This window comes from Tachyglossus aculeatus, chromosome 15, assembly GCF_015852505.1.
Source record: "Tachyglossus aculeatus isolate mTacAcu1 chromosome 15, mTacAcu1.pri, whole genome shotgun sequence".
NCBI classification, from domain to species: Eukaryota; Metazoa; Chordata; class Mammalia; order Monotremata; family Tachyglossidae; genus Tachyglossus; species Tachyglossus aculeatus.
In genome coordinates, this window is record NC_052080.1 from 3,570,940 (window position 1) to 3,598,130 (window position 27,191).

The window sequence follows — 27,191 nt, forward strand, 5'->3', positions numbered from 1 at the left end:
TCAGAGATCTGCCGATTATAAGTTGCTTAAATGACACAATGTAACATTACCCAACTGCCACAGTTCTAGACATTCGACTGCATTTAATATCTGATGTTTTTGGCAAGGGAAAAGGTCCTGGATTTCTTTTTTAGGTGGAAACCAGCCCACTAAACCAGGAGGATGGTATAATCAAGATTGTTGACTTGTTTTAAATTCAACACTCCTTCACCCCCACCCCAAAAGGCAGCCACTAAAGGACTAAATATAATGATCTTGGTAAACCAAATGGCTTTTCCTGACAGCCTTTTCCTGCTGTTTCTCCTACACACTTCCACCCGAAATGATGGAAAAAACACCTCAGAAAATCAGAATGAGAAAATCAGATATCCAAATTTTCATTTCTTCAATCCCCCATTTCTAATCCGAATGCCATTACCGCTAATATTCACTTATTTTCCCAACACACACACAATGATTCTTTTGTTTTTCCTTTTCATGGAAGAGGTTTCTTGGGTCCTGTTATTTCATCTCATTTAATTGCAGGTAACATTTTTCACAGCTCTCCCTTCCTCTGAGATTCTTCGTTTATTCGTTCAATCGTATTTATTGAGCACTTTCTGTGTGCAGAGCACTGTATTAGGAGCTTGGGAGAGTACAACATAACAATAAACAGACACATTTCCTGCCCACAATGAGTTTACAGTCTAGAAGGGGGGAGACAGACATGAATATATTAAAAAAAATATTACAAGTGTACTGTACAGTGGTGATGCAATAAAATTGAACTCCCCTTTGTGTTTTGCACTTCTCAAAACTATAGGGCCGTATGAGACTGTTTCAACAAACCGGGCAACTTGGATTTTTCCTAACCGACCACAGAAGCAGTGTTGCGTTGTGGAGGCTGATACAATAAATAAGGTGGGATAGGATAATTGCTTGTATTAATGTGGTAGCAGTTTGGATAGAAAGGAAGGTGTGGGTTTTAGTGATGTTGTGAAGTTAGAACTGGCAGCATTTAGGGATGGCTTGCATATGCGGGTTGAATAAAGTATATCAACAATTACAAGAGTGCAACCAAAATAATTAATTGTATTTATTGAGAGTTTACTGTGTGCAGCACATAGTAGGTGCTTAACAAACACTATAATAATAATAATAATGGCATTTATTAAGCGCTTACTATGTGCAAAACACTGTTCTAAGCGCTGGGGAGGTCACAAGGTGATCAGGTTGTCCCACGGGGGGCTCACAGCCTTAATCCCCATTTTACAGATGAGGTAACTGAGGCACAGAGAAGTTAAGTGACTTGCCCAAAGTCACACAGCTGACAGTTGGCAGAGCCGGGATTTGAACCCATGACCTCTGACTCCAAAGCCCAGGTTCTTTCCATTGAACCACGCTGCTTCTCTTAATAATTGTATTATTATTGTTATTATTATTATTATTATTATTATTATTATTATAATATAACGGTCCCTTTATCTGGATTGAGGTTCTACCTAATCCAGCAGATACTTTACAGACAGTCTGGTCTCTACCTGTATATATGTATATATGTTTGTATGTATTTATTACTCTTTATTTTATTTGTACATACTTATTCTATTTAGTTTATTTTGTTAATATGTTTTGTTCTCTGTCTCCCCCTTCTAGACTGTGAGCCCACTGTTGGGTAGGGACCATCTCTATATATTCCCAACTTGTACTTCCCAAGCACTTAGTACAGTGCTCTACAGTAAGCGCTCAATAAATACGATTGAATGAATGAATGAACCACACAGCTCTCAGTTGAGCCTCTATTTATGCGAAACAAGTTGGAGCAGAAGTCAGGGCAGAAAACCAAGCCCCATCGGGCAATTATTGCCCTTTGGTGGTGTGAGATGGGACCCTGTGGCTTTCCGGATGGCACATGCAATCCACCGGGAAGCGCAAAATGTTCCGCCAATAAAAAATTTGCAATCAAGGAATGCCTTACTCTTCAAGCATTTCCTCAGTCTCTTGAGCAATATCATGGCTTAGCGGACAGAGCTAGACGTCAGAAGGACCTGGGCTCTAATCCTGGCTCTGCCGCTTGTCTGCTGGGTGACCTCAGGCGAGTCACTTCCCAATCCCGGGCCTCAGTTCCCTCATCTGGAAAATGGGGATTAAGACTGTGAGCCGTGTAGGGGACAGGGTTAGTGTCCAACCTGATTAGCTTGCCTATACCCTGGTGTTTAGAACAGTGCTTGGCACATAGTAAGCTCTTAAATGCCATCACCATCAACAGCGCTTGCTGGTTTCTTTCGTACAATGTCGGTGAATTTAGATGCATGAAAATCATGAAAAGCCACGTAACCCTAGTGAGCTTTTCTCAGAGCAGCGACTTGGTGGAAAGAGCACGGGCTTAGGGGTCAGAGGTCATGGGTTCTAATTCCGGCTCCCCCACGGCTGCTGTATGACCTTGGGCAAGTCACTTAACTTCTCTGAGCCTCAGTTACCTCATCTGTAAAATGGGGATTAAGACTGTGAGCTCCATGTGGGACACAGTCCCGGCGCTTAGAACAGTGCTTCTCAAATAATAAGCACTTAACAAATGCCATCATTATTATTATTCTCTGCCGTTATGCTGTCTTCATGTTTGGTTTCAGCTCTCCTTATATATCTGCTACCATCTCCCCATATCCACTCCCCATTTTTATTTTTAGATTGTGAACCCCGTGTCTAATTCCCACTAGTATACTCTTTCCCACAGTGCGCTGCACACAGATAAGCTCTATACTCAACTTTCTTTTTTCCCCCGTAAGAATGGTAAAAGCAGTTCAACCTAGTGTAGAGTCCAGGCCTAGGAGCCAGAAGACCCTGATTCTAATCCCAGCTCCACTACTTACCTGCTGCGTGTGACCTTGGACGAGTCACTTGACTTCTCTGTGCTTCAGTTTCCTCACCTGTAAAATGAGAACTCAATACCGGTTCTCCTTCCTACTTAAGACGTCGGACCTGATGATCTTATATCTACCCCAGCGCTTAGTACAGTTGCCTGGCACATAGTAAGTGCTTACTGTCACAATTATTATTAGACTGGCATAGCTCTTCTCTGTTCATCCAGAGCCACGTAAAGGACTTGGGTAGGTCTTTATCAACTTTCTCAATTATTCCTATCCTCCAACTCCCACCCGCTCCTTCACGCTCTTCAAATCTCCAAAGCTGTCGCTGAATGAACAGTGCAAAAGCCAACCCGCAATCCTCTCCTTGTTTCTCCTGCCGGGTTCTTGCCCTCAAGGCTCCCTGACACTTTTATTTGTTTTACTTACATTAATGTCTGTCTCTCCCTCTAGATTGTAAGCTCGTTGTGGGCAGGGAATGTGTAATATCGGTATATTTTATTTACGCAAGCACTCAATAAATACAAGTGACCGACTGACTGTAAATTTGCTTAGGGACCAAGTGCACCCTCGTGGTATCATTCAACTAAAATGACTTCCGACAATAAAATTGGAGATGCAGCAAGGCTCAGTGGCAAGAACATGGGTCCTAACTTCTAATCTCACCTCCGCAACTTGTCTGCTGTGTGGTCTTGGGCGAGTCTTCATTTCTCTGTGCCTCAGTTCCCTCCGTCTCAGTTCTGTAAAATGGGGATTAAGATTGTGAGCCCCATGTGGGTCAGAGACTGTGTCCAACCTGATGACATTTTGTCTACCTGACCCAGCAACTAGAACAGTGCCTGGAACATATTAAGTCCTTAACAAACCCCTTAAAAAACCATAAAACTCACAGTATCAGCAAAGATTGAACTTTCTATCACCCTCTTCCTAGAGCTTTCTGGAAATGTTAAAATCCAGGAATCCCATCAAAGATTTGAACACCGAAGGTTTTCTTACACGATAAAGAAAGAAGGGACCTTTAGCTAAAAGACAGGTCAGTTTGAAATACCAATGATAAAACTCACTCGAAGGCAATTGCCTTCTACCTATACTACCAGCCCAAGAAGTTAGCCCACTCTGAATGGATCCAAGCACGAAAATATCTGAGCATTTTATTACTTGAGCACTTTCTGCCTCTTCTTCATACCTGACTTTATGTTTGCCTCCCCCATTAAACTGTAAGCTCCCTGAGAGCAGACTCATTTCTTCAGGCGCCACTGTACTATCTCAAGCACTGAGCATAGTGCTCTGCACGCAGGAAGACCTCAACAAATATTACTGACTGAACTACACATTCCGTTTTAAAGAAAATTTTCCAAGAATCCAGAGAGGTGGAAAGATTGGGAAGGAGAATTTTGTTTTTGGTTCTCTCGTGATGTAAAACAGAGTAGCTCTTTCCTCTTTTCCTGTGTCCTGCTGAGTCGTAGTAAAATCAATAAACTAATAATAACGATTATGGTGTACGTTAAGCCCTTACTGTATGCCAGGCACTGTACTATGCGCTGGGGTGGATACGAACAAATTGAGTTGGAGACAGTCCCTGAAACTGTCTCACAGCTTCAATCCCCATTTTACATGAGGTAACTGAGGCCCAGGGAAGCCAAGTGACTTGCCCAAGGTCACCTGGCAGACAAATCCTGTATATATGTATATATGTTTGTACGTATTTATTACTCTATTTATTTATTTTACTTGTACATTTTTATTCTACTTATTTTATTTTGTTAATATGTTTTGTTTTGTTCTCTGTCTCCCCCTTCTAGACTGTGAGCCCACTGTTGGGTAGGGACCGTCTCCATATGTTGCCAACTTGGATTTCCCAAGCGCTTAGTACAGTGCTCTGCACACAGTAAGCGCTCAATAAATACAACAGAATGAATGAACGAATGAATGAAAATCAGGCGTTCTCCCCAGTTAAGGGGTGGCTAGCTACCCGACATGACATGTTGCACACTGAAGTTTCTCACATCAGAGTAGGATGGCAATGAATCGACTTTCAAATTGATGGTGCTCCGTGTGTCAAAGCAGAAGTATCCAGGCGGCAAATACAGTAGGGGATCTCTGTCGTTTCAAGTGTCAGGAAAGGAACCGCTGTAGCCATCAGAAAAAGGAACCAACATGGAACCTCCCCCCGCCCCCCCATGTGATGGAGGAACCCCCAAAACTCCCTTTTACCATCAAGAGCAAGGGTCCCTGAGAAGTGGCTGTGGGTTGGAAGGGTGAAGGGTCATGGGGAAAAGAGGGGAGAGAGGGGAGATTGAAATCAAAAGACAACACGGACCGCACACAAAGCTACTCATATTTTTTTTTATAGTGGAAGCACTGTGTTTTTCATTTCAAGACTCTTTGGAAGGCACCGAATTTCTAAACGGGAATCAATTTTTAGAGATGAAAAACTCAGACTTGGATTGCCCTCGGAATGAAATGCCAAGATTTCTCTGCGGCCCCCCCCCCAAAAAAAAACCCACGGCCCTCCCCTCCCCCCAACTCCCAATCCGTGAAGATCTACAAAAAAAGCCTACACATAAAAAATAACATGGATCACATTTTAAATGTTCAGTGCATTCAGCAGCTTGGACTGTGCTGACGATTTATCTTTAAGTTGACTTTCAAAAAATAACACCCTACCTCATCAAAATATACATTTTTCCATTTGCTTTTAAATTAACATAATAATTAAAAAAAATTTTTTTAAAGAATTCACGAAAGCAAGCCTAGTTTCTGGATCATCTACAGCATATAATTTAAAGTTTCAAGATGGCATGTGCAGCACATGGGATTTAGGAGGTCTTGATCTTCAAAAGTCAGTCGTCTTCTTCCAAACAGTGTAAAACACCCACCTGAACAGCTAGTCAAGGAAGAATGTATATGGCGTTGGAGATACTGGGTCAGTGGGAAAGCCCTGGGGAGAATCGGTATTTATTCAGCGCTTACTGTGTGCAGAGCACTGTACTAAGCGCTTAATGACTCTCTCCACCTTCAATCAAAGCCTTATCAAAAGCCCACCTCCTCCAAGAGGCCTTCCCTAAGCCTTCCTTTCCTCTTCCCCCACTCCCTTCTGTGTCCCTCTGACTTACTCCCTTTATTCATCCTCCCCCGCAGCCCTACAACACTTCTGTACATATCTGTCATGTATTTACTTATATTAATGTTCATCTCCCCCTCTAGATTGTAAGCTCATTGTGGGCAGGAAATCTGCCTGTCTACAGTATAACTGTACTGTATACCTCCCAAGCACTTAGTACAGTGCTCTGCATACAGTAAGCACTCAATAAATACTGCCGGATGAACGAACATTCACCATCTTATTGCTTTAATTCATGACAAATGATATATCTGATGAATGCAAACCCAAACCGGTCAAATCATTTTGCAAGTTTTGAAAACACAGCACCAAGAATTATACGTAGGCTGTGAGTCCCATGAGGGACAGGGACTGTGTCTATTATCTTGATCTATTCCAGGGCTTATCACATAGCAAGCCCTTAATAAGTGCCACTTATAATTATCAATCAATCGACGTTATTTACTGAGCACTTACTGTGTGCAGAGCACTATACCAAGCGCATGGGAGAGTACAACCAAACACTATGAAGGATAACTTGTTTCAAGGAAGGATTAAAACCGGGTTTATCAGATTTCCAGTTTTTAAACTAGATTAAAATACACTAGGACAAAGATGCCCTCTCTCCAAGGGCAACGGTCAAAGCAGCCACTGTACCAGTGCCGGGGCAGACATAGTAAGCGCTCAGTAAATACGACCGAATGAATAAATACAAGTTGATCAAATTGGACATGGTCCGTGTCCCACACGGAGCTGGCCGCATTCACCCCGTTTTTACGGCTGAGAGAATTTAGGCCCAAAGAGGGGCTTTGGGCCTCAATTCAGTCTCGCTCACCTCAGGTTTCGGACAAGATCCAAGGGCTTTCAAATCACAGCCCCAGAAAGACCCAAAATGTCAGCCATTTGAGCTTAGTAGTTCCTGAATGTTTGTCCCTCTCGGTCTTCATCCCCCACTAAACCCCGATGAAAAGCTGTGAGCTACATACTAGGACTTTCTAATTACCCGTTCCAATGTCTAGTTCGTGAAGGATACAGTTCCATGTAGGAGGGAACACATACGGTTTTCTTTGAGAACTCCACAGGACAATACAGTCTGCTGAGCTGTTCTTCATAGAGGGTCAAGGCTTCGGTCAAATTGACACAGTTGCCCTGGGAAAGAAAAGACCACACAATTGAATTCCCAAGTCGTACCAAACATCGAGGACCACCTAAGATCCCCAAGCAAAGGGGGATGGTCTCCTACAGGAAAATTAAAAAAAAAAAATGCATCTGTGGGAATTTCTTCACCCTCGTTCACCCAGGATTCCAGCTTTATATACTTCCATTCTGCTTCCCGGTTCGTTTCTAATCCCCGATACTTGAGCGTATTTCACTGAAATACTCTCCCCCTTTTAGACTGTGAGCCCACTGTTGGGTAGGGACTGTCTCTATATGTTGCCAATTTGTACTTCCCAAGCGCTTAGTACAGTGCTCTGCCCACAGTAAGCGCTCAATAAATACGATTGATGATGATGATGATGAAATGGAGACACATATAAATTCAATCCCATCCGATTCTGAACAGTTCCTAATTCCAAGGAAGTAATAACAATAATAATAATAATGGCATTTATTAAGCGCTTACTATGTGCAAAGCACTGTTCTAAGCGTCGGGGAGGTTACAAAGTGATCAGGTTGTCCCATGGGGGGGCTCACGGTCTTCATCCCCATTTTACAGATGCGGTAACTGAGGCCCAGGGAAGTTACGTGACTTGCCCAAAGTCACACAGCTGACAATTGGCAGAGTCGGGATTTGAACCCATTACCTCTGACTCCAAAGCCCGGGCTCTTTCCACTGAGCCACGCTTCTTCTCTAAACGGGACTTAAACGGGAAGGTTCGCTGTTTCCAAGATTGCTCCCACCTAAGCCTCACAATAATAATAATAATAATGATAATTGTGCTATTTAAGTGCTTATTAAAAAAACAATGTAGCTTAGTGGATAGAGCACGGGCCTGGGGGTCAGTAGGAGCTGGGTTCTAAACTGTTGTGTCACCTTGGATAAGTCATTTCACTTCTCTGGGCCTCAGTTCCCTCATCTGTAAAATAGAGATTAAGTGTGAGCCCCATGGGCTACAGGGACTGCATCCGACCTGATTAATCTGTATCTACCCCTGTGCTTAGAAAGTTGCTTGGTACAAAGTAAGTGTGCAACACGCACCATAATAATAATAATAATAATAATGTTGGTATTTGTTAAGCGCTTACTATGTGCAAAGCACTGTTCTAAGCACTGGGGGATACAAGGTGATCAGGTTGTCCCACATGGGACTCACAATCTTAATCCCCATTTTACAGATGAGGAGACTGAGGCACAGAGAAGTTAGGCGACTTGCCCATAGCCGCAGAGCTGACAAATGGCAGAGCCGGGATTCGAACCCATGACCTCTGACTCCCAAGCCCGGGCTCTTTCCACTGAGCCACGCTGTTCATTATTATTTTCGTCTGAGACTCAGTTCCCTCAGCTGTAAAATGGGGATTAAGAGCGTGAGCCCCGGGGGGAGAGGGATTGCGCCCAACCTGATTAACTTGTCGGTGTTTAGAGCAGCCTAGTAACGGATACCATGATTATTATCCGGGCCTGGAATGCCCTCCCTCTGCCCATCCGCCAAGCTGGCTCTCTTCCTCCCTTCAAGGCCCTACGGAGAGCTCACCTCCTCCAGGAGGCCTTCCCACACTGAGCCCCTTCCTTCCTCTCCCCCTCGTCCCCCTCTCCATCCCCCCCATCTACCTCCTTCCCTTCCCCACAGCACCTGTATCTACATTTGTACATATTTATTACTCTATTTATTCATTTTACTTGTACATATCTATTCTATTTATTTTGTTAGTACGTTTGGTTTTGTTCTCTGTCTCCCCCTTTTAGACTGTGAGCCCACTGTTGGGTAGGGACTGTCTCTAGATGTTGCCAACTTGTACTTCCCAAGCGCTTTTAGTACAGTGCTCTGCACACAGTAAGCGCTCAATAAATACGATTGATGATGATGATGATGATATCTATTCTATTTATTTTATTTTGTTAGTATGTTTGGTTTTGTTCCCTGTCTCCCCCTTTTAGACTGTGAGCCCACTGTTGGGTAGGGACTGTCTCTAGATGTTGCCAACTTGGACTTCCCAAGCGCTTTTAGTACAGTGCTCTGCACACAGTAAGCGCTCAATAAATACGATTGATGATGATATCTATTCTATTTATTTTATTTTGTTAGTACGTTTGGTTTTGTTCTCTGTCTCTCCCTTTTAGACTGTGAGCCCACTGTTGGGTAGGGACTGTCTCTAGATGTTGCCAACTTGTACTTCCCAAGTGCTTAGTACAGCACACGGTAAGCGCTAAATAAATATGATTGATGATGATGATGCTATCTATTCTATTTATTTTATTTTGTTAGTATGTTTGGTTTTGTTCTCTGTCTCCCCCTTTTAGACTGTGAGCCCACTGTTGGGTAGGGACTGTCTCTAGATGTTGCCAACTTGTACTTCCCAAGCGCTTTTAGTACAGTGCTCTGCACACAGTAAGCGCTCAATAAATACGATTGATGATGATGACTATTCTATTTATTTTATTTTGTTAGTATTTTTGGTTTTGTTCTCTGTCTCCCCCTTTTAGACTGTGAGCCCACTGTTGGGTAGGGACTGTCTCTAGATGTTGTCAACTTGTACTTCCCAAGTGCTTAGTACAGAGCTCTGCACACAGTAAGCGCTCAATAAATACGATTGATGATGATATCTATTCTATTTATTTTATTTTGTTAGTACGTTTGGTTTTGTTCTCTGTCTCTCCCTTTTAGACTGTGAGCCCACTGTTGGGTAGGGACTGTCTCTAGATGTTGCCAACTTGTACTTCCCAAGTGCTTAGTACAGCACACGGTAAGCGCTAAATAAATATGATTGATGATGATGATGCTATCTATTCTATTTATTTTATTTTGTTAGTACGTTTGGTTTTGTTCTCTGTCTCCCCCTTTTAGACTGTGAGCCCACTGTTGGGTAGGGACTATCTCTAGATGTTGCCAACTTGGACTTCCCAAGCGCTTTTAGTACAGAGCTCTGCACACAGTAAGCGCTCAATAAATACGATTGATGATGATATCTATTCTATTTATTTTATTTTGTTAGTATTTTTGGTTTTGTTCTCTGTCTCCCCCTTTTAGACTGTGAGCCCACTGTTGGATAGGGACTGTCTCTAGATGTTGCCAACTTGGACTTCCCAAGCGCTTTTAGTACAGTGCTCCGCACACAGTAAGCGCTCAATAAATACGACTAATTGATTGATTAAAAACCACTGACTGATGGACCCACTGGAAGGGTGACCGGTCAGGGAACTCTCGGACTCCAGAGCAGAGCCGGGCGTGAAAAGTCGGGCCACCGCGTGAAACGAGGCTATTCTTCAGCCCCGCTCCGGTTTGGTAACCCATCATCATCCCGCGCTCCGCGGTGGCTATTTGGGGCTTCGGCCTTCTGGCCAGGATGTAATTTGGTTGCGCCATCCGGGATCGGGAGAGGACGAAAACAGCACACGGGTAATTTGGAAACCATTTATAGAAAACCCCGCGGTCCCAACGCAGCCGAGGAACCTGAAGAAACCATCTCCGGGAGGCGGTCCTCCTCCGCCCCCGCCCCGGGACCACGAGACCCTCGCCTTCCTCAGGTGGGACGGAAAAAAGGAAGGAAATCTCCTTCCTACTATTTATTAAATAGTAATAAATAGAGACTTCCTTCCACCACTAAGGCTGTCGTTTTCCCTCGCTCGCACACACGTACCAAAAAAAGCAGGCCCCACCACAAATCAAGGCCTACCCAACGCCGGCAAGATGCGAAGTCTATTAAGCCACCTGCTTTCTCTTGGAATAACTCACCGATCCTAATAATAATAATAATAATGATGGCATTTATTAAGCGCTTACTATGTGCACAGCACTGCTCTAAGCACTGGGGAAGTTACAAGGTGATCAGGTTGTCCCAATAATAATAATGATGATGATGACATTTGTTAAGCGTTTACTATGTGCAGAGCACTGCTCTAAGCGCTGGGGAAGTTACAAGGTGATCAGGTTGTCCCAATAATAATAATAATGACATTTATTAAGCGCTAACTATGTGCAGAGCACTGCTCTAAGCGCTAGGGAAGTTACAAGGTGATCAGGTTGTCCCAATAATAATAATAATGACATTTATTAAGCGCTTACTATGTGCAGAGCACTGCTCTAAGCGCTAGGGAAGTTACAAGGTGATCAGGTTGTCCCAATAATAATAATAATGACATTTATTAAGCGTTTACTATGTGCAGAGCACTGCTCTAAGCGCTAGGGAAGTTACAAGGTGATCAGGTTGTCCCAATAATAATAATAATGATGGCATTTATTAAGCGCTTACTACGTGCAGGGCACTGCTCTAAGCGCTGGGGAAGTTACAAGGTTATCAGGTTGTCCCAATAATAATAATAATGATGATGGCATTTATTAAGCGCTTACTACGTGCACGGCACTGCTCTAAGCGCTGGGGAAGTTACAAGGTGATCAGGTTGTCCCAATAATAATAATAATGATGATGGCATTTGTTAAGCGCTTACTACGTGCACGGCACTGCTCTAAGCGCTGGGGAAGTTACAAGGTGATCAGGTTGTCCCAATAATAATAATAATGATGATGGCATTTATTAAGTGCTTACTATGTGCAGAGCACTGCTCTAAGCACTGGGGAAGTTACAAGGTGATCAGGTTGTCCCAATAATAATAATGATGATGATGGCATTTATTAAGCGCTTACTACGTGCAGAGCACTGCTCTAAGCGCTGGGGAAGTTACAAGGTGATCAGGTTGTCCCAATAATAATAATAATGATGATGGCATTTATTAAGCGCCTACTATGTGCAGAGCACTGCTCTAAGCGCTGGGGAAGTTACAAGGTGATCAGGTTGTCCCAATAATAATAATAATGATGACGGCATTTGTTAAGCGCTTACTACGTGCAGAGCACTGTTCTAAGCGCTGGGGAAGTTACAAGGTGATCAGGTTGTCCCAATAATAATAATAATGATGATGGCATTTATTAAGCGCTTACTACGTGCAGAGCACTGCTCTAAGCGCTGGGGAAGTTACAAGGTGATCAGGTTGTCCCAATAATAATAATAATGATGATGGCATTTATTAAGCGCCTACTATGTGCAGAGCACTGCTCTAAGCGCTGGGGAAGTTACAAGGTGATCAGGTTGTCCCAATAATAATAATAATGATGACGGCATTTGTTAAGCGCTTACTACGTGCAGAGCACTGTTCTAAGCGCTGGGGAAGTTACAAGGTGATCAGGTTGTCCCAATAATAATAATAATGATGATGGCATTTATTAAGCGCTTACTACGTGCAGAGCACTGCTCTAAGCGCTGGGGAAGTTACAAGGTGATCAGGTTGTCCCGATAATAATAATGATGATGATGGCATTTACTAAGCGCTTACTACGTGCAGGGCACTGCTCTAAGCGCTGGGGAAGTTACAAGGTGATCAGGTTGTCCCAATAATAATAATAATGATGATGGCATTTATTAAGCGCTTACTACGTGCACGGCACTGCTCTAAGCGCTGGGGAAGTTACAAGGTGATCAGGTTGTCCCAATAATAATAATGATGATGATGGCATTGATTAAGCGCTTACTATGTGCAGAGCACTGCTCTAAGCGCTGGGGAAGTTACAAGGTGATCAGGTTGTCCCAATAATAATAATAATAATGATGATGGCATTTATTAAGTGCTTACTATGTGCAAAGCACTGTTCTAAGCGCTGGGGAAGTTACAAGGTGATCAGGTTGTCCCACGGGTGGGCTCACAGTCTTAATCCCCATTTTTTACAGATGAGGTGACTGAGGCCCAGAGAAGTTAAGTGACTTGCCCAGAGTCACACAGCTGATGAGTGGCGGAGCCGGGATTTGAACCCATGACCTCTGACTCCAAATAATAATAATAATGGCATTTATTAAGCGCTTACTATGTGCAAAGCACGGTTCTAAGCGCTGGGGAGGTTACAAGGTGATCAGGTTGTCCCACAGGGGGCTCACAGTCTTAATCCCCATTTTACAGATGAGGCAACTGAGGCACGGAGAAGTGAAGTGACATGCCCAAAGTCACACAGCTGACAATTGGCGGAGCCGGGATTCGAACCCATGACCTCTGACTCCAAAGCCCGGGCTCTTTCCACTGAGCCACGCTGCTTCTCTAAAGTAGCACCTTTTTCCCCGCTTCCTTGCTTTTTTCCCCAGACAGAAATCCAATTTAGAACCGCCACGTTTTTTTTTTTAAATAGCAGTTATTGCAGTTATGTTGCCAACTTGTACTTCCCAAGCGCTCAGTACAGTGCTCTGCACACAGTAAGCGCTCAATAAATACGACTGATTGATTGATTAAGCGCTTACTATGTGCCAGGAACCGTACTAAGTGCCGGAGTGGATACAAGCTAATCATCATCATCAATCGTATTTATTGAGCGCTTACTGTGTGCAGAGCACTGTACTGAGCGCTTGGGAAGTAGAAATTGGCAACATATATCAGGTTGGACGTGTCTAATCAGGTTAGACACGTCTCACCTGGGGTTCACAGTCTTAACCCCATTTCGAAAAGGGGGTAAATGAAGGCCCGAGAAGGTAGGCGACTTGCCCAAGGTCACCGAGCCGACAAGCGGTGGAAGCAGGATTAGAACCCAGGTCCTTCTGACTCTTGGGCCCATTCTCCATCCACTGGTGATGGGAAACTTTACTGAACTCCTCTAAGAAGCCTTCCCTGACTAAAACCTTTCCTCCTCTTCCGCTCCCTTCTGCACGGCCCTGACTTCCCTCCCATCCCCACAGCACTAATGTACATATCTGTAATTTTACATTAATTTTAATTAATTTTATATTAATGTCCACCTCCCCCTCTAGCCCGTAAGCTCACGTGAGCAGGTAATATGTCCGTTTATTGTCATTTTGTACTCTCCCAAGTGTTTACTCCATGTGGCTCAGTGGAAAGAGCCCGGGCTTTGGAGTCAGAGGTCATGGGTTCAAATCCCGGCTCCGTCAGTTGTCAGCTGTGTGACTTTGGGCAAGTCACTTCACTTCTCTGGGCCTCAGTTCCCTCATCTGTAAAATGGGGATTAAAACTGTGAGCCCCCGTGGGACAACCTGATCGCCTTGTAACCTCCCCAGCGCTTTGCACATAGTAACCGCTTAACAAATACCATCATTATTACTACTACTATTCTCTGGGCCTCAGTTCCCTCATCTGTAAAATGGGGATTAAAACTGTGAGCCCCCGTGGGACAACCTGATCACCTTGTAACCTCCCCAGTGCTTTGCACATAGTAAGCGCTTAACAAATACCATCATTATTATTACTACTATTCTCTGGGCCTCAGTTACCTCATCTGTAAAATGGGGATTAAAACCGTGAGCCCCCGTGGGACAACCGGATCACCTTGTAACCTCCCCAGCGCTTTGCACATAGTAAGCGCTTAACAAATACCATCATTATTATTTCTATTATTCTCTGGGCCTCAGTTACCTCATCTGGAAAATGGGGATTAAGACTGAATCCTCCGTGGGACAACCTGATCACCTTGTAACCTCCCCAGCGCTTTGCAAATAGTAACCGCTTAACAAATACCATCATTATTATTACTACTATTCTCTGGGCCTCAGTTACCTCATCTGTAAAATGGGGATTAAAACCGTGAGCCCCCGTGGGACAACCTGATCGCCTTGTAACCTCGCCAGCGCTTTGCACATAGTAACCGCTTAACAAATACCATCATTATTATTACTACTATTCTCTGGGCCTCAGTTACCTCATCTGTAAAATGGGGATTAAAACCGTGAGCCCCCGTGGGACAATCAGATCACCTTGTAACCTCCCCAGCGCTTTGCACATAGTAAGCGCTTAACAAATACCATCATTATTATTACTATTCTTCTCTGGGCCTCAGTTACCTCATCTGTAAAATGGGGATTAAGACTGAACCCCTCGTGGGACAACCTGATCACCTTGTAACCTCCCCAGCGCTTTGCACATAGTAAGCGCTTAACAAATACCATCATTATTATTACTATTATTCTCTGGGCCTCAGTTACCTCATCTGTAAAATGGGGATTAAAACTGTGAGCCCCCGTGGGACAACCTGATCGCCTTGTAATCTCCCCAGCGCTTTGCACATAGTAAGCGCTTAACAAATACCATCATTATTACTACTATTATTCTCTGGGCCTCAGTTCCCTCATCTGTAAAATAGGGATTAAAACTGTGAGCCCCCGTGGGACAACCTGATCGCCTTGTAACCTCCCCAGCGCTTTGCACATAGTACGCGCTTAACAAATACCATCATTATTATTACTATTCTTCTCTGGGCCTCAGTTACCTCAACTGGAAAATGGGGATTAAGACTGTGAGCCCCCCGAGGGACAACCTGATCACCTTGTAACCTCCCTAGCGCTTAGAACAGTGCTTTGCACATAGTAAGCGCTTAACAAATACCATCATTATTATTATTATCATTATCCCGGCTCCGCCACTTGTCAGCTGGGTGACTTTGGGCAAGTCACTTCACTTCTCTGAGCCTCAGTTACCTCATCTGTAAAATGGGGATTAAGACTGTGAGTCCCCCGGGGGACAACCTGATCACCTTGTAACCTCCCTAGCGCTTAGAACAGTGCTTTGCACATAATAAGTGCTTAACAAATACCATCATTATTATTATCATTATTATTATCCTGACTCCGCCATTGTCAGCTGGGTGACTTTGGGCAAGTCACTTCACTTCTCTGAGCCTCAGTGACCTCATCTGTAAAATGGGGATTAAGACTGTGAGCCCCCCGTGGGACAACCTGATCACCTTGTAACCTCCCTAGCGCTTAGAACAGTGCTTTGCACATAGTAAGCGCTTAATAAATGCTATTATTATTATTATTACGGTTATATCGTACTTTCCCAAGTGCTTAAAATAGTGCTCTGAACACAGTAAGCGCTCAATAAATATGACTAACTGAATGAACAGTCATTCATTCATTCATATTTATTGAGCGCTTACTGTGTGCAGAGCACTGTACTAAGCGCTTGGGAAGTACAAGTCGGCAACATATAGGGACGGTCCCGACCAATGGGCTCACGGTCTGGAAGGGGGAGACAGTCTGTAAGTTCATTGTGGACGGGGAATTTGTCTGTTTATAATAATGATGGCATCTGTTAAGCGCTTACTATGTGCAAAGCACTGTTCTAAGCGCTGGGGAGGTTACAAGGTGATCAGGTTGTCCCACGTGGGGCTCACGGTCTTAATCCCCATTTTCCAGATGAGGGAACTGAGGCCCAGGGAAGTGAAGTGACTTGCCCAAAGTCACGCAGCTGACAAGTGGCAGAGCCGGGATTAGAACCCATGACCTCTGACTCCCAAGCCCGGGCTCTTTCCACTGAGCCACGCTGCTTCTCTAATTGTCTATTGTTACATGGTACGCTCTCTCAAGCGCTTAGTACACAGTGCTCGGCACATAGCGCTCAATAAATAAGACTGAAGGACTGAACGAAACGTCTCAGCAGATTCTCTGCTGTGTGACCTTGGGCGAGTCAAGAGCACTCAGTGTGGCGCACGGGGCTAAAGCTCTGTTTGCAGACCTGGAGGTTGGAGGTTCAAATCCCACTGGTGCCCAGAAAAATATGTGTGTGTGTGTGTGTGTGTGTGTGTGTATATGTATGTATGTGTGTGTGTGTGTGTGTGCCTGCCTATGTGAATGAGTGAATGAGTGTGTGAGTGTGTGGGAGAATGAGTGTGTGAGTATGGAGAGTGAATGGGAAAGTGCCCAGGCCATATTTTGGGGGGCAAAAATATGCCTGGGCATGTGAATGGAAGAGCGAGTGGGAGGGTTATGGTCTGTGATGACGACTGTCCACTTTATTTCGAGTCTTCCGACCTTGAGATCACATCTCAAGGCCCGTCCCGCCATTGACCCCCGGCCCACGTCATCCCCCGGGCCTGGAATGCCCCCAATCCCTCTGCCCATCCGCCAAGCTGGCTCTCTTCCTCCCTTCAAGGCCCTGCTGAGAGCTCACCTCCTCCAGGAGGCCTTCCCAGACTGAGCCCCTTCCTTCCTCTCCCCCTCGTCCCCCTCTCCATCCCCCCCCATCTTACCTCCTTCCCTTCCCCACAGCACCTGTATCTATGTTTGTACATATTTATTACTCTATTTATTCATTCTACTTGTACATATCTATTCTATTTATTTTATTTTGTTAGTATGTTTGGTTTTGTTCTCTGTCTCCCCCTTTTAGACCGTGAGCCCACTGTTGGGTAGGGACTGTCTCTATATGTTGCCAATTTGGACTTCCCAAGCGCTTAGTACAGTGCTCTGCACATAGTAAGCGCTCAATAAATACGATTGATGATGATGATGATGATGGAATGGCCTCCCTCTGCCAATCCGCCAAGCTGGCTCTCTTCCTCCCTTCAAGGCCCTGCTGAGAGCTCACCTCCTCCAGGAGGCCTTCCCACACTGAGCCCCTTCCTTCCTCTCCCCCTCGTCCCCCTCTCCATCCCCCCATCTTACCTCCTTCCCTTCCCCACAGCACCTGTATCTATGTTTGTACATATTTATTACTCTATTTATTTATTCATTTTACTTGTACACATCTATTCTATTTATTTTGTTAGTATGTTTGGTTTTGTTCTCCGTCTCCCCCTTTTAGACTGTGAGCCCACTGTTGGGTAGGGACTGTCCCTAGATGTTGCCAACTTGGACTTCCCAAGCGCTTAGTACAGTACTCTGCACACAGTAAGCGCTCAATGAATACGATTGACTGATTGATTGACTTCACTTCTCTGTGCCTCAGTTACCTCATCTGTAAAATGGGGATGAAGGCTGGGAGCCCCCCGTGGGACAACCTGATCGCCTTGTAACCTCCCCAGCAATTAGAACAGTGCTTTGCACATAGTAAGCGCTTAACAAATGCCATTATTATTATTATTATTGTTATTATTATTATTATTATTATTATTATTATGGAAATAATGAGATCTCGGAGAGTGGAGCAATCCCTGTTTGCCACCTGGTGGGCAAAAGCCTGCACTGCAGGCCACACACTTTCTTTTCTCTTTTTTAACCGTATTAAACAACTGTGCCATTTGTTAAGCGCTTACTAGGAGAAGCAGCGTGGCTTAGTGAAAAGAGCACGCGTTTAGGAGTCAGAGGTCTTGGGTTCTAATCCTGCCTCTGCCACTTACAGTATTTGTCAAGCGCCTAGTCTGTGCCAGGCACTGTACTAACCGCTGGGGCGGATACAAGCAAATCAGGTTGGGCCACAGTCCCTGTCCCGCATAGGGCTCACAGTCTTAATCCCCATTTTACAGATGAGGTCACTGAGGCCCAAGCACCGTCATTATTATTTTGTTATTATTATTATTATTAATAATAATAATAATAATAATAATGGCATTTATTAAGCGCTTACGATGTGCACAGCACTGTTCTAAGCGCTGGGGAGGTTACAAGGTGATCAGGTTGTCTCACGGGGGGGGCTCGCAGTCTTCATCCCCATTTTAAAGATGAGGTCACTAAGGCCCAACTACCGCCATTATTATTTTGTTATTAATAATAATAATGGCATTTATTAAGCGCTTACTATGTGCAAAGCACTGTTCTAAGCGCTGGGGAGGTTACAAGGTGATCAGGTTGTCCCACGGCGGGGCTCGCAGTCTTCATCACCATTTTACAGATGAGGTCACTAAGGCCCAAGTACCGCAATTATTATTTTGTTATTATTAATAATAATGGCATTTATTAAGCGCTTACTATGTGCAAAGCACTGTTCTAAGCACTGGGGAGGTTACAAGGTGTTCAGGTTGTCCCACAGGGGGCTCACAGTCTTAATCCCCATTTGACAGATGAGGTCACTAAGGCCCAAGTACTGTAATTATTATTTTGTTATTAATAATAATAATGGCATTTATTAAGCGCTTACTATGTGCAAAGCACTGTTCTAAGCGTGGGGGAGGTTACAAGGTGATCAGGTTGTCCCACAGGGGGCTCACAGTCTTCATCCCCATTTGACAAATGAGGGAACTAAGGCCCCAGTACTGTAATTATTATTTTGTTATTAATAATAATAATAATAATGGCATTTATTAAGCACTTACTATGTGCAAAGCACTGTTCTAAGCGCTGGGGACGTTACAAGGTGATCAGGTTGTCCCACAGGGGGCTCACAGTCTTAATCCCCATTTGACAGATGAGGTCACTAAGGCCCAAGTACCGTCATTATTATTTTGTTATTAATAATAATAATGGCATTTATTAAGCGCTTACTATGTGCAAAGCACTGTTCTAAGCGTGGGGGAGGTTACAAGGTGATCAGGTTGTCCCACAGGGGGCTCACAGTCTTCATCCCCATTTGACAAATGAGGGAACTAAGGCCCAAGTACTGCAATTATTATTTTGTTATTAATAATAATAATAATAATGGCATTTATTAAGCACTTACTATGTGCAAAGCACTGTTCTAAGCGCTGGGGACGTTACAAGGTGATCAGGTTGTCCCACAGGGGGCTCAGTCTTAATCCCCATTTGACAGATGAGGTCACTAAGGCCCAAGTACCGTAATTATTATTTTGTTATTATTATTAATAATTATTAATAATAATTAACAATTAATTAATAATAATAATAATAATAATAATAATAATGGCATTTATTAAGCGCTTACTATGTGCAAAGCACTGTTCTAAGGGCTGGGGAGGTTACAAGGTGATCAGGTTGTCCCACAGGGGGCTCACAGTCTTAATCCCCATTTGACAGATGAGGTAACTGAGGCACGGAGAAGTGAAGTGACTTGCCCAAAGTCACACAGCTGACAACTGGCGGAGCCGGGATTCGAACCCATGAACTCTGACTCCAAAGCCCGGGCTCTTTCCACTGAGCCACGCGGCTTCCCCCGAAGTTACTCAATTACTTATTCAATTCCTCTGACTCTTTACTTGTAGATGCCTGCCTGTCTCCCCCAGTGGGATGTAAATTGCTTGTGGGCAGGGAATGTGTTACTTTTTTATTTACTGGCTGAACACTTAGTACTTGGGCATCATCATCATCATCAATCGTATTTATTGAGCGCTTACTATGTGCAGAGCACTGTACTAAGCGCTTGGGAAGTCCAAGTTGGCAACATATAGAGACAGTCCCTACCCAACAGCGGGCTCACAGTCTAAAAGGGGGAGACAGAGAACAAAACCAAACATACTAACAAAATAACATAAATCTAACATAAAAATATCTAACATACTCTAAGAAAACACGGGCAGAGTCGGCGCTCAGTAAAAATAATCCTTATTACTACAAACTGTAACAAAAACCTTCATCTCATCCCCCCCCTCTAAACTGTAAGCTTGTTACGGGCAGGGAATGTGTCTGTTAATTGTTAATTTGTACTCTCCCAAGCGCTTAGTACAGTGCTCTGCACAAATTAAGATGCTCAGTCACACTTATCAGCTGTGTGACTTTGGGTAAGTCACTTCTCTGTGCCTCAGTTACCTCATCTGTAAAATGGGGATTAAGGCTGTGAGCCCCACGTGGGACAACCTGATCACCTTGCATCCACCCCAGTGCTTAGAACAGTGGTTGGCACGTAGTAAGCGCTTAACAAATACCATAATTATTATTATTACCAAGTGCTCGGGTGGATACAATCAATCAATCAAATTTATTGAGCGCTTACTGAGTGCAGAGCACTGTACTAAGCGCTTGGGAAGTGCAAGTTGGCAACATATAGAGACAGTCCCTACCCAACAGTGGGCTCACAGTCTAAAGCAAATCGGGACACGATCCCCCTGTCCCACTTGGGGCTCACAAATCTTAATCCCATTTTTCAGAGAAGCCCAGAGAAGTGAAGTGACTTGCCCAAAGCCACACAGCAGACAAGTGGTAGAGCTGGGATTAGAACCCATGACCTTCCAACTCCCAGGCCCGGGCTCCATCCACTCTTCCATGCTGATTTGCAAGGCACTGTACTAAGTGCTCAAGAAATACGACTGAATGCATACAAGATCAATCAACTGATCCAAGACATTTGTTGAGTGCTTATTGTGTGCCGAGCAATCAATCAATCAATCAATCGTATTTATTGAGCGCTTACTATGTGCAGAGCACTGTACTAAGCGCTTGGGAAGTACAAATTGGCAACACATAGAGACAGTCCCTACCCAACAGTGGGCTCACAGTCTAAAAGGGGGAGACAGAGAACAGAACCAAACATACCGACAGAATAAAATAAATAGGATAGAAATGTACAAGCAAAATAAATAAATAAATAAATAAATAGAGTAATAAATATGTACAACCATATATACATATATACAGGTGCTGTGAGCACTGTACTAAGCGCTTGGGAGGGTATAAGGGAACTGGTAGTAGACACTGATAAGAATAAATTACGGATACATATCTAAGCGCCGTGGGGCTAAGGGAGAGGATAGATCGAATTTATTGAGCATTCACTGTGTGCAGAGCACTGTACTGACTGCTTAAGATGTGTTATATGTTGCCAACTTGTACTTCCCAAGCGCTCAGTACAGTGCTCTGCACACAGTAAGCGCTCAATAAATACGATTGATTGATTGATTAAGAGTACAAGAAGGGAGTGAGAGAAGATGATTTTGAAAGCTTAATCGGGGAAGGCGTCTCGGAGGAGATAACCCTTCAATAAGGCTTTGAAGGTGGCGAGAGTGATCCTCTGGTGGAAAAGAAGGAGGGAGAAGGATGTGAGAAGCAGCGTGGCTCAGTGGAAAGAGGTCATGGGTTCAAATCCCGGCTCCGCCAATTGTCAGCTGTGTGACTTTGGGCACGTCACTTCACTTCTCTGTGCCTCCGTTACCTCATCTGTAAAACGGGGATGAAGACTGTGAGCCCCCCGTGGGACAACCTGATCACCCTGTAACCTCCCCAGCGCTTAGAACGGTGCTTTGCACATAGTAAGTGCTTAATAAATGCCATTATTTATGGTCACAGTGAAATAGGTCATCAGGTCAGACACAATCCCTGCCCCGAATGGGTTTGAACTGCCTTAATGCCCATTTTACAGTAAATGACGGCATTTATTAAGCGCTTACAGTGCTTTGCACACAGTAAGCGCTTAATAAATGCCATTATTATGATTATCATTATGTGGGCGAGAGGTCGGCAGTGAAATGGGTCATCAGGTCAGACACAATCCCTGCTCCGAATGGGTTTTCACTGCCTTAATGCCCATTTTACAGTAAATGACGGCATTTATTAAGCGCTTACAGTGCTTTGCACACAGTAAGCGCTTAATAAATGCCATTATTATGATTATTATTATGTGGGCGAGAGGTCGGCAGTGAAATAGGTCATCAGGTCAGACACAATCCCTGCCCTGAATGGGTTTTCACTGCCTTAATGCCCATTTTACAGTAAATGACGGCATTTATTAAGCGCTTACAGTGCTTTGCACATAGTAAGCGCTTAATAAATGCCATTATTATGATTATTATTATGTGGGCGAGAGGTCGGCAGTGAAATGGGTCATCAGGTCAGACACAATCCCTGCCCCGAATGGGTTTTCACTGCCTTAATGCCCATTTTACAGTAATGACGGCATTTATTAAGCGCTTACAGTGCTTTGCACATAGTAAGCGCTTAATAAATGCCATTATTATGATTATTATTATGTGGGCGAGAGGTCGGCAGTGAAATGGGTCATCAGGTCAGACACAATCCCTGCCCCAATGGGTTTGCACTGCCTTAATGCCCATTTTACAGTAAATGACGGCATTTATTAAGCGCTTACAGTGCTTTGCACACAGTAAGCGCTTAATAAATGCCATTATTATGATTATCATTATGTGGGCGAGAGGTCGGCAGTGAAATGGGTCATCAGGTCAGACACAATCCCTGCCCCAATGGGTTTTCACTGCCTTAATGCCCATTTTACAGTAAATGACGGCATTTATTAAGCGCTTACTATGTGCAAAGCAAAGCAAAGTACCGTTCTAAGCACTGATGAGATAAAAGAGGTACAGAAGTTAAGTGATTTCATCCCACTAACTGTGGTATCTGTGAAGTGCTAACTATGTGCCAAGCGCTAGAGTAGATAGAAGACAACCAGGTAGCACATGGGGGTCACCATCTAGGTAGAAAGGAGGATGGGTATTGAATGGCCATTTTGCAGATGAGAAAACTGAGGCCCAGAGAAGTGAAGTGACTTGTCCAGGGTCAAACACGGGACAAGTGGAAGAGGTGGAAATAGAACCCATGTCCTCTGACTCCCAGATGTGTTGCTCACTGTGCTCGGCTGCTAGCTGCTTTTTTTTTATATCCCGGCTAAACCTTAGCAGTGTAACAATCTGGTAATCAAAACCTTTTTCATTCCCGTTAAGCGATTCCGTGAACAAAGCCCTGCCACAGGCACTGCCATGGCAACGCGGGACGCCTTTCAGATTCCACGTATCTTCACCTGAGTCTGCCTTTATTCGTTCAGCAGGCTGACAAAGGGCATTCGAGTGATCTGGTTTTGACTGACCGAAAGCAAAGCGGCCTACCTGTGTGAAGTATTTTCCATCCTGCTTCAGAACTTTCATCGAAAGGTCGAGAATTAATCGGAGAAAATCCCACGTCGAATCTGGAAATGAAGCTCCGATTAAAACGCACAGAAGTGACTACGGTCATGCAAGTAACCGTCAAGAACTCACGACTTGACATTTGCTTCCTCGAAGTTTTCACTGTGTTTTGGTTTTTGATATTTTTTTATTACGTGCCAAGCATTGTTCTTTGCACTGGGATAAGTACAAGCTAATTAGGTCGGACGCAGTCCCTGACTTGACATTTGCTTCCTCTTAAAGTTTTCACTGTGTTTTGGTTTTTGATATTTTTTTATTACGTGCCAAGCATTCTTCTTTGCACTGGGATAAGTACAAGCTAAATAGGTCGGACGCAGTTCCTGGGGCTCACGGTCTATGCAGGAAGGAGAACAGGTATCTCCATTTTACAGGTGAGGAAACAGGCCCAGAGAGGTGAAGTGACTTGCCCGAGGTCACACAGCAGACAAGAGGCAGAGCCGGAATTAGAACCCAGGCTGTTTTGACTCAAAGCCCTTGCTCTCTCCACTACGCCACGCTGCTTCTCCATTAGGTTACGTACCCCTCTCTTTCATTACTGTTACCCTTCTACTTTCGATTCTGTCATCTGCCTGCCGAGTGACCTTGGGAAAGTCTCTCAGTTTCCTCATCTGTAAAATGGGAAAAAAAAAAAATACTCATTTTTGTCCTTCCCTCTTAAATTGTGAGCCTTGTTTGGGACAAAGGCACTGAAGGTCTATTTAATATCCTCCCTGGTGCTTAGCCCTGTTGGGTGATCAGGGAATGTGTCTAATAACTCGCTTCTGTTGTATTCCTGAGGGTTTAGTACAGTGCTCTGCACACAGTAAGTGCTCAACAAATACCACTGACTGACTGACAGTAATCAATCAATCGTATGTATTGAGCGCTTACTGTGTGCAGAGCATTGTACTAAGAGCTTGTATGCTGACAGTAATATACGTAATATATGCCTCCTCCTTTCCTCCTCCTTTCCCATCTCCTTTCCTCCTCCTTTCCCATCTCTTTTAGACTGTGAGCCCACTGTTGGGTAGGGACTGTCTCTATACGTTGCCAACTTGTACTTCCCAAGCGCTTAGTACAGTGCTCTGCACACAGTAAGCGCTCAATAAATACAATTGATGATGATGATGATGATGATCTCCTTTCCTCCTCCTTTCCCATCTCTTTTAGACTGTGAGCCCACTGTTGGGTAGGGACTGTCTCTATACGTTGCCAACTTGTACTTCCCAAGCACTTAGTACAGTGCTCTGCACACAGTAAGCGCTCAATAAATACGATTGATGATGATGATCTCCTTCCCTCCTCCTTTCCCATCTCTTTTAGACTGTGAGCCCACTGTTGGGTAGGGACTGTCTCTATACGTTGCCAACTTGTACTTCCCAAGCGCTTAGTACAGTGCTCTGCACACAGTAAGCGCTCAATAAATACGATTGATGATGATGTCAGCATCAACGATGAGCATAGATCCTCGCCCCACAAGGGTGATCACTCCGATGGCTGTGTGAGGTGGATTTTTTTCTTTTTTAAAGTGGTACTTGTTAAGCCCTTAACAAGTTAAGGGCTTTACTTAGTGCCAAGCACTGTGCTAAGTACTAGAGAAGCAGTCTGGCTTAGTGGAAAGTGCCCGGGTTGGCGAGTCGGAGGTCATGGGTTCTAATCCCAGCTCTGCCACTTATCGGCTGTGTGAGTTTGGGCAAGTCACTTAACTTCTCTGTGTCTCAGTTACCTCATCTGTAAAATGGGGATTAAAACCGTGAGCCCCACGTGGGACAACCTGATTACCCTGTATCTACCCCAGCGCTTAGAACAGTGCTTGGCAGATAGCGCTTAACAAACGCCATCATTATTATTATTACTAAGTGCTGGGGGGATTGGACACTAATCCCCCACTAGACTGTGAGCCCACTGTTGGGTAGGGACTGTCTCTATATGTTGCCAATTTGTACTTCCCAAGCGCTTAGTACAGTGCTCTGCACATAGTAAGCGCTCAATAAATACGATTGATGATAATTGGACGCTAATTAAGCACTTAGTACAGTGCTCTGCACACAGTAAGCGCTCAATAAATACAATTGAATGAATGAATGAATGACACAGCCCGTATCTCAGAGTCTTAATCCCCATTTTCCTGATGAGGTAACTGGGTCACAGAAAAGAGAAGTGACCTGGCAAAAGTCATTCAATCAATCCATCAATCAATCGTATTTATTGAGTGCTTACTGTGTGCAGAGCACTGTACTAAGCGCTTGGGAAGTCCAAGTTGGCAACATATAGAGACAGTCCCTACCCATAAGTGGGCTCACAGTCTAGAAGGGGGAGACAGAGAACAAAACCAAACATACTAACAAAATAAAATAGAGTGGATATGTACAAGTAAAATAAATAGAGTAATAAATATGTACAAACATATATACAGGTGCTGTGGGGAAGGGAAGGAGGTAAGACGGGGGGATGGGGAGGGTGATGAGGGGGAGAGGAAGGAGGGGGCTCAGTCTGGGAAGGCCTCCATTCGGCAAACAAGTGGAAGAGCCCGGATTAAACTCCCAGGTTCGTGTTTTTTCCACCAAGCTGCATGGCTTCCCAAGCCTCTGGTTTTTGACAAGCCCAAAGAAGAGCACTAAAATGGCAGGTTTCTGGCTCTTTGAAGGCTGTCCCCTCAAAGGCCTCATTCTCCCGGGCTCTCTCAAGATCCCAGCCCGTTTTGCTCCCGCCCACAATTCCAAACTGGCCATTTTGGACACTGCAATAAAAAAAAAAAAGACTAAAAACACTACTTCATCAAGCACCCATGCCAAAAAAGGCCAAAATTACCTCAGAGATCCAAATTACCATCAACTCAATTGCTCTCTCTCTAACCTCTGACAGTGAGGGCTACGCTTCAAGCCTAGGAGGGTGAGGGGGGTCTGAGGTCCCCATCCTGTTCACGAGTACATTAATCCCACCCCCTGATCCCAAAAAGGATTCTCCGTCCTCATGGAGCCTGTGACCTTGTGCCCCGTGGGGGATGAGAAAAAGTTCCGGGATAAAAATGGAAAGAACCTTCTTCTGGAGACGTGGAGATCGGAACGGCAGTCAGGTCATTAATCACGTAATCAAACAGTCTTCCTTCTTTGGTGTACCTCTTCAGGACAGGAATGCAGTCTTCTATTAAAACCTGGATAGATGCACAGGAAAAAAAAAAACACATGAAAACCTAACAGTGATCCATGTTAGAGAAAATGACAATGCAACACTCTAATTTTAGAAGGGAATACAACGCTTAAATTTACAGACTAAGTGTGTTCATTTACTACAGATAGAATTTGAACGTTCATTAAATAGGCCTATATTTTATACTGTATTATAATCTTGCTCCTGATGGGCAGGGAACAAATATTTTATTATAGTACATTATGTTATATTGATACATTATTGTAGACATACACAGTTAGCATGTTTTAAATGGTATTTGAGTGCTTACTGAGTGCCAGGCACTGTACTAAGATTCAAGCTAACCTGGTTCGACACAATCCATGTCCCACATGGGGCTCACATTACTAATCTCTGGTTTCCAGAGGGGGGAACTAAGGCATGGACAGGGAAAGTGACTTGCCCAAGGTCACACAG

The 27,191-nt window shown here is 44.2% G+C and overlaps 1 protein-coding gene across 1 annotated transcript in view; it reads right to left on the reverse strand.

Moving 5' to 3' along the window:
* Positions 1 to 5,175: 5,175 nt before the first annotated feature.
* SMS (spermine synthase) overlaps positions 5,176 to 27,191 on the reverse strand; it is a 45,951-nt gene continuing 23,935 nt past the window's right edge. The window contains exons 8-11 of the mRNA XM_038757203.1: positions 26,625 to 26,739; positions 23,529 to 23,608; positions 6,980 to 7,095; positions 5,176 to 5,722 (exon numbers count right to left, since the gene is read on the reverse strand). Coding sequence (XP_038613131.1) covers positions 5,680 to 5,722; positions 6,980 to 7,095; positions 23,529 to 23,608; positions 26,625 to 26,739 — 354 coding nt within the window. The 3' untranslated portion in view covers positions 5,176 to 5,679. The remainder of the gene's footprint in view (positions 5,723 to 6,979; positions 7,096 to 23,528; positions 23,609 to 26,624; positions 26,740 to 27,191) is intronic.